The sequence below is a fragment of the Bufo bufo genome, chromosome 6 (genome assembly GCF_905171765.1).
Source record: "Bufo bufo chromosome 6, aBufBuf1.1, whole genome shotgun sequence".
In the NCBI taxonomy this organism is placed as follows: domain Eukaryota; kingdom Metazoa; phylum Chordata; class Amphibia; order Anura; family Bufonidae; genus Bufo; species Bufo bufo.
In genome coordinates, this window is record NC_053394.1 from 104,380,421 (window position 1) to 104,392,532 (window position 12,112).

Genomic DNA, 12,112 nt, shown 5'->3' on the forward strand with positions numbered 1-12,112 from the left:
AATGAAGGCCCAGGGATGTGTCTATGGAAGTAATATGCACAAGGATGACAAACGTGGATAAATGAAAGGTGATGGATGGACTGGAGAAGTGTGTGTACATGTTCCTTTGAAGACACAAAATCCTGGTCTGAAAAAGACCTATATGTAGTTTCAAAATTTTCACATAAGTGACATAAATCTAATTCCGGAGAAATCCTAAAAGTGACTGCATTGCATTAAACATTCACATATTAATAAAAAATAAAAAAAAGAGACTGGAATGAAATTTTATGGAATTGAAGTCGGGGGATTAACAACTTCTTTCTCCACTTCCAGCCTTAAAAAAAAGAAAACGACTACGTGGACCGGGGTGGCTGCTGTTAACAGCCGAATTGCGCCCTACTTACCAGTGATCTATGGCGATCCGTTAATACAGTGTTAAAGGGGGGTAAAGTGAAAACATAAAATGTTGAAAAGAATGTGGGCTGGGTAATTTGATATAAAGAGAGGCTTGAGTCTCGGGCCTCGGCACCTAAATCGACAGAGAAAATGTCGGTCAACTAATTTTTGTTTGGTAAGCGAACAGTCTTTTTAAGTAGTGCCATATAACCCAAATATTGGCACGCACACAGCATGCCCCCGCACAACATCAGAAGCAGGCAGCAGCCCCCGACCCCCTCCCCTACCCTGCATTCTGGAGACATTTCAAAGGGAATACTGGGAGGGATTTATTGAAGGGTCTGAAAAAATACTGTTTGCTTTGTCATATCCCATCTAGGAAAGGGTCGCAAGGAGATCAGCCTTTAACAAAGGGGAGATTTAACTCAGCGGAGTCCACGAAGGCTGGTACAGGGAAGGTTAACATACAGCCATTCTTGCATTCACATCTGCAGTCTGCTGCGGCACCATGACCCCTGTTGGGATTTTATTAAAAGGGTATTAAAAACAGCTTTGCAATTGCTGCATGAACTAATCTTCCCCTGCCACCAGCAGAATATTAGTGACAGTAACCCCTCTGGGGTTCATCAATTTTATTTGCCTTTAGTAAAAAGGTCTCTGCTAGAAGATACATTTATTAAAAATGTCGCTCATGACACAATTTCCAAATTGAAAATGGTGCAAAGTGTTCAGTGCATATGTGGCGCAACATCACTGGAAGTTTTCCTGGCTGGCACACACAGCCGTGAGCAGATTTATATGAAACCTGTACAGGTGCCATCACAACGACGCAAGGTTTAAACCTTGGCCAAGAGACACATGAAGTTGTGAAAGCTAATTATTGTCTGTAGTTTTTGATACTTGCTAAATGCTGTACTGGAAATGGATGATCGTGTGCGTTAGTGAGACATATGCAGGACCACATCGTTACTGCGGCCCCTTAGCGCACAGCCATAGGAGTCCTGTGCACCACAATACAGTGGTAATAAAGCATCTCAGAGACCTACAGTACTGCCCCATCAAGTGTAATACACTAGTGTGCATGAGCAGTTTACATATCTGTCCAGTCCAGAACTCTGTTACTTGATGACTTGACCTCTACAAGAACAAAAGAGAATCAGACATGTTGGAATCCAACTGCCTGATTATTCTCTGCCCAGACATATACCATCAGGGACATTAGATGGTCAGCCGGGTTCCACGAAAATTACCAGGTTTGGCCCACTGTAATCTAATGTGTATGGCCAGCCTTAAAAGGGGTTGTCTCACCTGGAACATTGGTGGCATATCGCTAGGCTATGACACCTATGTAAGATAGGTGCTGGTCCCAAAGGTGGGACCAGCACCTATCTCTAGAACAGAGCGCCCAAAATTCAGGACAGCCTGCCGCAGCATGATCGCCTATTTTCGGAAGTCCCACAGAAATAAATCAAGAGTGTACCACGCAAATGCGGCCACCGCTACATTCACTTCTATGGAACTGCTGGAAATAGGTAAGCCAGCACTCGCCAATTTTCGGCACAAACACAGAAATGAATGGAGGGCGGCGCACATGCGTGGTGCACTCTTGTTCTCTTTGGGAGCTTTGTTCTACTCCTCTGGGTCCCGCACCTATCTAACATTGGAGGCAAGCGCTAGCAATATGCCAATGTTCCAGGGGAGACAACCCCTTTAAGAGGCTTGAAGGGACGTGATTGAATCTGGGCAGCATAAGACAGAGGGGTAGATGATAACCTCAGCATGAGGTTGAGGCTATTAAAGGTGTTATCTAATGTCATAAACAGCCCCCCCCCACCCAATGTGCCAGGCCCCTCACACGGAATAGGCTTACCCCGCTCCGCCACTTCTCCCTGTACACGGATAAAAACATCCGGTGTCGGGGGGAAACAGCCATTGGCAGGCGGGGACAGGGATGAGCCTCCCTAGCGTCAGCCGTGATGCTAGGGAGGCTTGTCTCCGCCTGCCATTGGCTGCTCCCCCCTAACACTGGATGTTTTTAAAGGTGTACAGGGAGAAGCAGCAGCGGCGTAGTGGGGACAAGGAGCAGAGTGGGAAAAGTATATTCTGTGTGAGGGTCCCGGCATATAGGGGGGCTGTTTATGACATTGGATAACCCCTTTAAATATTAAAACAAGTCACAGCATAGAAAGAAGAAAAAATTCCCCTATACAGGCTCGCTGCATACAAACATATACAAGAAATTCAAGTAAAGTACAAGTAAACCTGACAACGAAATACTTTGTCCTGGCAGCCGTTAAATATCTTATACATAAGTTGTCACAGGTAATTAAGATGAACCCCCAGGTTACTAGCGGATATCGGTGGCCATAGCAGTACTACATGGCAGAGCGATAGCAGGGTCAAATAAGGGTTGGCGCCATTATATGGAGGACTGTGGGGCTCCACGAGTTGTATTTTAAGCAACCTTAAGGAGAAATCCAGCCAAACCTGTCCTTGTCGTCTGCCAAGTAATCAGTGGTATTCTCCCTTTGAATCCCTGTGTTATGCACGGTCTTCAAGGGCCCAGCACTAGGCAGAACACAGTGCATAAGGATCCTTATACATGGGCAGATTTCCTGCCTTAGCTAGCGATGACTGATGATATAGCAAGTCATTTGGCTGCATTTACATGGAAAAATCATCGATACAGTATTTGGCCACACAAACGTCACCAGCAAATGCAGTTTCATTACCATCAGCAGCATATCCCTGTTCACTATGTACAGCCAACAATGATTTTAATGCTTGCAGACCACAAACGGACAGTTGCTCAGTTCGTCAAATGATCGCCAGGCACGTTTATGAGGAACCGATTATCAGCCTGTGTTTAAAGGCAGCAAGTAACTCAGCTTTATTATAGACCTTGGGGGTGATATAATCTGACAATGTAGCCTTCAGACCAGACTGTTTGTCCACCCCTGGTCTACATAAACATTTGCTCACGTATTTGATTGTCTTTAAAGCTAGACGTAGGACATTGAGTAATGGTAGAAGTAACCGAGGAGGCGTAGTATGGAATGGAAGCCTTTGCTTGGCCGCTAACCAAAGCTCTGTAGGGCATTTAGCGCAAACACTGCACTTGTTAAGAATTCCTGGTATGTAACTATACTTCACCCTCTACAAAAACAAATCCAAATAAAAAAAATCCGAGACCCAGAAGAATTATATTCAGGGATACAACACACACACGAAACAGCTCGGGCCTGAGTGTCATACTACATATCGGGGCCAGACACTCATGACACATCTACGGTGACAGACCAGTTTTCAGGCAGGACTGATCACTTTTAAGGCGGCCATATACACTCAATAGCTGTCGGACGAACAATTGGTCAGCCGACCGCTACCTCTCCCGACTCCCCATACACATTTTGTCTGTGTATTCAATGGAGAGAGAGGAGAAAGTCACTGGCAGACACTTCTAGCGGTGGCTTATCTCCCAGGAAAACGAAAGGATCAGGCAGGCAAAAATAATCACTTCACCCAAGCCTTCCCTTCTGACATCATCTGATGGCGGAGAGTCACAAACTCCCCATACTTATTAGACTGTTGGTCAAACCCGAAGTTCTCGATAGGTTCGGCCAACTAATGGGTATGGGGGACTTTTAGACACTAGTGCCTATCACTACAAATGAAAGCATTTACCAACTGGCCAAATTTTATAGAAATTAGAAAATAAAAAAAGTTAATTAGGGGGAAATCTGATCGTATCACCCTCATTCCTCTATTATCACAAATTGCTAAACAATCCCCTTGAATGTTCCAAAAGGGAATTATGTCTGTGGTTATTTTCATCCAGGGTTAGTACAGAGTCAAACATTTGCTGCAGAAATGTCTGCAACTGCAAGCGCATTGATTACTGCAAGTCCCAACTCAGATGAGTCGTGTATGAATGCTAGCTTTGGAAAGGGTTGGGGAGTTTTGACAAGAAGAATAGTCAGCGTGGCTGCAATAATTTCTTCGAAGAGGCTGATAAAAATTGCATGGGATTTGGACATGGTGTATAAAAAAAACACATCACCCCTGACTGGGAGGCAGCAGACGTGCACGGTCCGCAGGGAACTGGAAAGAGATGCGAGCCCCGATGGAGGAACATGGGAAGCTCTGACTAGTTAAGTCTTTCTTTTTTTACCTTTACTCCTTGTCTAGACCCCTGCCAATTATTATAATTTTTTTTTTTTATCAGTCTCAGACAACCCCTTTAATAGAAAAAAGAATTCCGTTAAACAATTTAACAACATTAAAGAAAAGCAGAATCTCTCCAAACACGGCTCACCTTGTATCTCATCTTCGGACAGGAGTGAATATAAAATCCCATGTAGTAATAGCACAGGTCAGCGGCCTTTCTTTGCAATTTGCGAGTAAAGGCTATCTCTCTGGTGGAGGAAAATAGGGGGAAAAAAATTGAGAACGGCATCAAAATCTGAAATTTCCCAAGACTACAAGTAGCAATAACCAATTTCAGAGTCTCCTGCTTTCCTTAAAAAAACAAATTTGCAGAATCTGGAAAAACATGAATACATTGAGAACTGAGCGTTACAGTTTCCCTCGTCATTAGGGTGCGTCTCAACAAGGTCCGACGTTGATTGGACAGTGGGAAGACAGTGTAGGGACATGCCCCATTGACTGGTAGCATCAGGTTGTAAACTTATTCACACATTTCCAACAGAAATAACAGAAAAAATGCTGCAGCATTAATTTATAGGAAATCTAAAACAGACATGGTAGGAGAGCTGGAAGGTCCTCTAGAAGATTCCATTCATATGAATTTTACAAGAACTAGTCACATCTTCCAAGACAACCATAGCCGGTGAAGCCAGGCCGACTAGTCATGTTTACCAAGGCATGAAGCAAGAGCTTTGTCAAAACTCTCCATCCTTCTGAGGTTCTTACCGTAAGGCAGAGTAGACACCAGGGGACAGGAAGGAGCAATCGGGGTCGTAGTAGAGGTATACAGACGAGACACAGTATGGAAGGATGTCAATAACCCCAACGGCAATGATCTTCCCATCAAGCCAATACTGCTGGTGAAAAGAACCGTAACCACACGAGATGCCATCTGGCCGAGTCTCCGGCTGTTAAAAAATTATTTTAATGTGTCATCACATCTTTTCAAGGAATAAATGTCAAGTGTGTTAGAAGCCGAAATATTAACACATAATAGAAAAAGGATGACAAACAGGCTTTCCTTTTCTAATATCTGACAATCTTTTACAGTATGTGACAGTACAGTAAGTATGTGACACAACAAGGCTTGGTTTACATGTTGCAGTTTTTGTAGCGTTCCAAGCATTGACTAAAATGGCATGATAAAAACCACATGCAGTTGTCCCACTACTAAAGTCATGGACTGCGCTGCATCTCAGAGGTGCCATCAACGCATGGGGGGGGGGATTTATCCTTAGGGTCTGGAATTAAAGATCCGCACATGATGTCGCACTTTTAAAAAGTCTGCTATGTTAAAGGGGTTGTCTCACTTCAGCAGGTGGCATTTATCAAGGAGAGAAAGTTAATACAAGGCACTAATGTATTGCGATTGTCCATATGGCTTCCTTCGCTGGCTTGATTCATTTTTCCATCGCATTATACACTACTCGTTTCCAGGGATTACGACCACTCTCCAATCCAGCATCAGTCGCTATCCAAGCACGGCCACTGCTGCTGGATTACAGGGTGGTCGTAAGCATGGAAACGAGCATTGTATAACGTGATAAAAAATACATTAAACACAGCCAAAGGAGGCAATATGGACAGTCACAATACATTAGTAAGTGCCTTGTATTCACTTTCTCAACATGATAAATGCCACCTGCTGAAGTGAGACAACCCCTTCAATTAGTTTCACTCCAAATTTATCACTACAACTTTTTAAAAAGTTGAAAACTCACTCCTGCTGGGGGGCGGCATTAAAAAAAATTGGAGCAGCATTTCAAGACAAAAGTGTAATGTCTAAAGATGCGCCCAAAATTATCAACCAATGTGCCACATTTAATAAATGTGGCATAAGGCACTCCAACGTTACCATTGTGATAAATTCCGCCCATAGCCTTTGCTGCTCGCACATGCCATTCCAAACGCCACTTCCTATAAACTCCTAGAGGATGAATTGCAGGATACATGCCACGGTACCCCTCCCCATGCCTTATGGCAGTGTCATCCTGAGGAATGTAAACTGTCATTAAGGCATTCTGTGCATTTGAACCGAAACACGGCAAGGACAGGACGGGAGTGTTTTTCATCTCCGCACCCCCCTCCTCCAAACTTTAAAACTGCCAGGGGGTCTGTATTTCTTTGAGAACCAGACACTGTATTCTCCACTGGATTATTAGGATAGGCTTTTTCTTTTTTTTTTAGGAAGGAAGATCTCTCTGCTGTAAGTTTCTTTGTTGTCTTGACACCTCATAGGGCAGGAGGGAAAAACTAAGTCCATAATAAACTGGTAGCGGAGAGAGAGCCGAGTTAAGACAGCAGGAGGGGAGGCTTTGCAGAAATCTGCAGTTAAGACACTCTGATGTGATTTACTGCCACCGATTGTGAAACAGCATGAAACGTACAATGGAGGGAAATGAAAGGCACCAGCACGTGGAGAGGATTAGTACAATTTGCCTTTTCCAAACGTATATTAAGCTTTTTGTTGCCATAGGTTCCTTTACAGCGGTACAGTGCGATACAACACCCAACGTCATCAGTTCGGCCGGATTTGCAAACAGTGATTTTCACTTTAATAAAACAGAATCTTAAATCGTAGGGATAACTGCAGTCTGTAAATGGCCACAAAGATCAGACCTGATCATTTCGGGTTGCTCTAGTCTCTACTCATAGCAAGTAGCTAAAGCATGCCAAAGCGCAAGAGAGAATTTCTGTATTTTATTCAATATAATGGATGATGTGAGTTGATCAGCTGTGGAGTCCGGACTCTATTCATGTCCAGCTTGGTTCGAGGAGATTTAGGGCTCATGCACACGACAGTATTTTGCGTTCAGTATACTGGCCGTTTTTGTAGTTCAGTATGCGGTACATATACTGAACCATTCATTTCAATGGTTCAGCAAAAAATACTGAAGTGTCTCCGTGTGCATTCCGTTTCAGTATTTCAGTATTGCCGTACCGTGAAAATGCATCCGTATGTCTTCCGTTTCGGTTCCGTTTTTTGCTGAACCATCTATTGAAAATGTTATGCCCAGCCCAATTTCATCTATGTAATTACTATATACTGTATATGCCATACGGAAAAACGGAGCGGAAAAACGGAACAGAAACGGAAACACAACGGAAACAAAAAACGGAACAACGGATCCGTGAAAAATGGACCGCAAAACATACGGTCGTGTGCATGAGGCCTTAAAGTGAGGCTGCGTACCTGCCCGAGCTAGTTCTTGGCGTCTCCACGCCAATGTTTATTCCACCTTTACAGAGATTTTTATTCTTTTTGCTAAAATGCTTATAAAATTTAAAAAACAAGGGCCAACTCTGCAAATTGTTGTGTCTTCAGATCCTGTCCAGACCTGTATGTTTCCATGGTAACAGATAAACTTATGTAGTCAGATCCAGCAGTCCTATAGGTTTACATACACGATGCAGGCACAAAATGCTGAGAAATGGCTTCATTTTAGGTGCAATGTAAGGCTACTTTCACACTAGCGTTTTTATTTTTCGGCATAGAATTCCGTCCTAGGGGTTCTATACCGGAAAAGAACTGATCAGGCATATCCCCATGCATTCTGAATGGAGAGTAATCTGTTCAGGATGCATCAGGATGTCTTCAGTTCAGTCATTTTGACTGATCAGGCAAAAGAGAAAACCGTAGCATGCTACGGTTTTATCTCCGGCGAAAAAAAACTGAAGACTTGCCTGAATGCCGGATCCGGCATTTTTTCCATAGGAATGTATTAGTGCCGGATCCGGCATTCAAAATACCGGAATGCCGGATCCGTTCTTCCGGTCTGCGCATGCGCAGACCTTTAAAAATGAGAAAAAAATAAATAAATACCGGATCCGTTTTGCCTGATGACACCGGAAAAACGGATCCGGTATTGCAATGCATTTTTCTGAGTGATCAGGCATTTTTCAGACTAATCAGGATCCTGATCAGTCAGAAAAATGACGTGTGTTTGCATACAGTTTGCCAGTTCAGGCAATTGAACTGCCTGCCGGAATCAAACAACGCAAGTGTGAAAGTACCCTAATAAAGAAATGGTTGCAAATCCTATACATGTATTCTCTTGCAATGTCCGTTGCAGAGATTGTCTAGTGCTGTGACTTCCATACCCAAGCTTGTGTTACTCACAAAAGAGTAGACGGGAGCCGTTGCCTCCATGGGCGTCCTCTTTAATAAGCAGCATCTCAGTCAAGCAGATCATGACTGGAGTTAGATATGGTTCATGGAAACACTTAAGTAAATAACAGGCAGAACCAGGATGGCCACATTCATACCCCAACAAAGACAGCAATGTACCGCTGGAAAAGGGAGGAACGTACAGAAGGCAATGCACAAAATGACCACTGGACCCCTAAATAGAAACTTGTAGGCTGGGTTTAGGAGCAGCCATGTGCGACAAGCCACAGCAGGTCTACAGCAAATATCTCCACATGCTTTGTGAAATGGGGCTTCCTGTGGAGGCAATTGACTGAGGATTGTATAATTTCACACAGTTCATTAAATAGGGGCATTGGGTTTTAGGCTGGATTTATATTGTTAAAAAATGCACTTTTTTACCACAACTGTCACAATTGAAATGTTCTAATTACTCAGGCAGTTTCTACAGGCGAACAGGAGTGGAGCCTACAGAAAAAATGCATAATGGAAAGATTTGTGCCTCTTCTGTGTTTTGGACCCGCTCCTGGTTTTGATTTACAAATACTGATGAAAATACTGACTAAATACTGACCATTGCCTCAAGCTGTGTTTACAGGCTTTTTAGATGAAGTTTTTGAAGCCAGAAACAGGGAGTGGATTGTAAAGAAAATAATATCTGTCCTTTATATGTTCTGTCCACTCCTGGTTTAGCATTCCAAAACCTAAGCATGGAAATCCAGCCTTAGGGGTTACGTGAAAGTAGAACAAGCTGACAGTACAAGTGAAGTTCCAGATGATCTTTATAGGTTGAATTTCTAGAACTAGCAGAAAATCCACCAGTGGTTAAAGTATCCATGTTCGAAGGGGCGGGAGCACGAGGAGGTGAAAAAAAACGAAAAACTAAAATAACATTTTATAATATATATATATATATATATATATATATATATATATATATATATATATATATATATATATAATTAAAATATTCACTAGTGTTCACATTAGTTTTGAATGTGATTTTGAATAAAGCCAACCATAGCTATAGAAAACACAGCAGGAATGCAGGAGGGAACATCAAGACATCTTACAAAGGTCAAAACACTACATTGGGGAGAAGTCCTGCTTGGCATTGATGAAGTGATAACAAGTTCTTCCTGTTAGTACTAATTGTCAAGTTCCTCAACCCAAATCTAAGCAGAGGACTCACTATAATCTGATATATGCAGGAACCCTGACAAAGTTCAATCAAGAATGTGTTGACTGCGAATCATGGAAGTCATCTGAGTGTTTATAAGACGTCTTTCCTTACATGTTGTTGACACAAGTATGAAGAGTGTATCCTGTTTTCTTATACCAGGGTTTCTCAACTCCGGTCCTCGGGACCTACCGACCAGTCATGTTTTCAGGATTTCCTTAGTATTGAGCAGGTGAAATAATTAGTGTCCATGCATCAGGACTTACCGCAGGTATTCATTCTGTGGGATAGTCTTAAATCCTGACCGGTAGGTGGGTCCCGAGAACGGGAGTTAAGAAAACCTGCATTAGACAATTATTGTATATACGGGGGATGGATCCCTACATTGAGACTAGCACTCCTCTCTTGAGCATAGAAGAACTATGGAACAAAAAGGCCACACGGTCCATATAGTCTGACCTTCTATTTCCAAAGACACGTCTAGGCCAGAAATGAAAAAGAAAGGTGGCCGGGCATGGGCCCTGACCATTTATTTCCATAAGAGCTAGAGCTTGCTAGAGTATTGGAGGATTCAAGAGTATCATCCAAAAATAACATATCCAGATAAGACTATAAATGTCTGTAACGGGAATAACCCACTAAATTGGGCGGAGTATAACATTTATAAAAATAAATCCAAGGTTGGTTAATACAGCCAGGCATTCTTTCAGTGCATATCCCCCACAGGTTAGGTTTATATGGCTGTTAGAGCAATCGTTCACTCTGTGGTCATTTTGTTCACAAAAACGACTCCAAGATTCAAGGAGATTGGCAGCAGTCATTAAAACCCATTTCCAAGTGTCGTGCAGATATTGGCTGTAGCGGCAAGACATTGACATAATCACTGCCCTCCCTATTCCATGGCTGCTGGCTGAGAATAAATTTTGAGAATTAGTGTTTCCTTAAGAAATGAAAAAAATCCTTACCTCCAATGGAGAATCGCAGAGAAATCTTGTGAACTGGCCCAGAAATCAACGTGGTAGGAATCATATGTAGGAAAAGAGGAAAAAACAAGTTACACACAAATAAATGTTGCATAACTGATGGCATGTATCAGAAGAGTAATATGTTAACTGGTGTCACTGGGAACCTATAACATATGGTGGAAGTAGTCACTGTATGTCGTTTTCTACATCTAGATTATTCTAGAAAACTGAGAAAAGGAAACCTGATAGATTGGAAATGATCTAGAAGCTACTTTCTGCACCATGTAAGATAGGTTTTAGGCCTTCATTCTGCAGTAGTCTGCCACGACACCCCACAGTTTCAACTGTACCCCGATGTATAGAGGCCAAATTTATACCAAAAAGACACTCTTCCAGCTTATGTTTGACTGCTGACGTCTATGCTGCACATTAGACATACAATACTGTGCAAAAGTTTTAGACGGGTGTGAAGTAAGAGTGCTTTTAAAAAATACAAGCGTTAATAGTTTATATATCAACTAACAAAATGCAAAATGAATGAACAAAAAAGAAATCTAAATCAGGCCTGAGGCCTTCAAAACAGCCTCAGTTCTAGGTATACTCGTACACATCTTTTGAAGGATCTCGGCAGGAGGAGGTTGTTCCAAACATCTTGGAGAACTAAGGCCGGGTTCACATCACCGTTTTGTTTTCTAGTTCTTCTGAACCGAAAACAAAACAGAAAACAAAAAAAATAAAAATAAAAATACCTAGTGAAGGAGTTTTTTCAGTGTAAAATAACAGATCTCAGACGGAAATGGCTAAAACAATTGGAAAATATGCTTGAGGCTAGGTCTACACGACGACAATAAGTCGCACGACAGATAGGGCGCAACATTTTGTTGCACTAATGTCGCGCGACAGTTTTTATAATGGCAGTCTATCTCGAATGGATTTTCTGCGACTGTTGCGTCGCAGCATGTTGCAGTGCGACACCATAGACTGCCATTATAAAAATCGTCACGCGACATTGGTGCAACAAAATGTCGCGCGACAAATGTCGTCGTGTAGACCTAGCCTAAAGGGTTTCTGTCACCTGAAGAATGGGTATTAAGCTGGCTGACATTAGTGATGTGCTAATGTCAGCTGAACATAACTATATTAGTGCCATCTCACTGCCTGCGGCCGTTATTGAGAAAAACAAACTTTTATAATTGCCAATTACCCTCTAGGAGGGGGGGGGGGGGGGGGGCGTTG

At 42.6% G+C, this 12,112-nt stretch overlaps 1 protein-coding gene across 5 annotated transcripts in view; it reads right to left on the minus strand.

Moving 5' to 3' along the window:
• Positions 1 to 12,112, minus strand: part of ATE1 (arginyltransferase 1) — a 96,149-nt gene that overhangs the window by 15,091 nt on the left and 68,946 nt on the right. For all 5 annotated transcript variants that reach the window (XM_040438025.1, XM_040438026.1, XM_040438028.1 and 2 more), the window contains 3 exons: positions 10,877 to 10,909; positions 5,311 to 5,492; positions 4,694 to 4,793 (listed from right to left, as the gene is read on the minus strand). In XM_040438025.1, the coding sequence (XP_040293959.1) occupies positions 4,694 to 4,793; positions 5,311 to 5,492; positions 10,877 to 10,909 (315 nt within the window). The remainder of the gene's footprint in view (positions 1 to 4,693; positions 4,794 to 5,310; positions 5,493 to 10,876; positions 10,910 to 12,112) is intronic.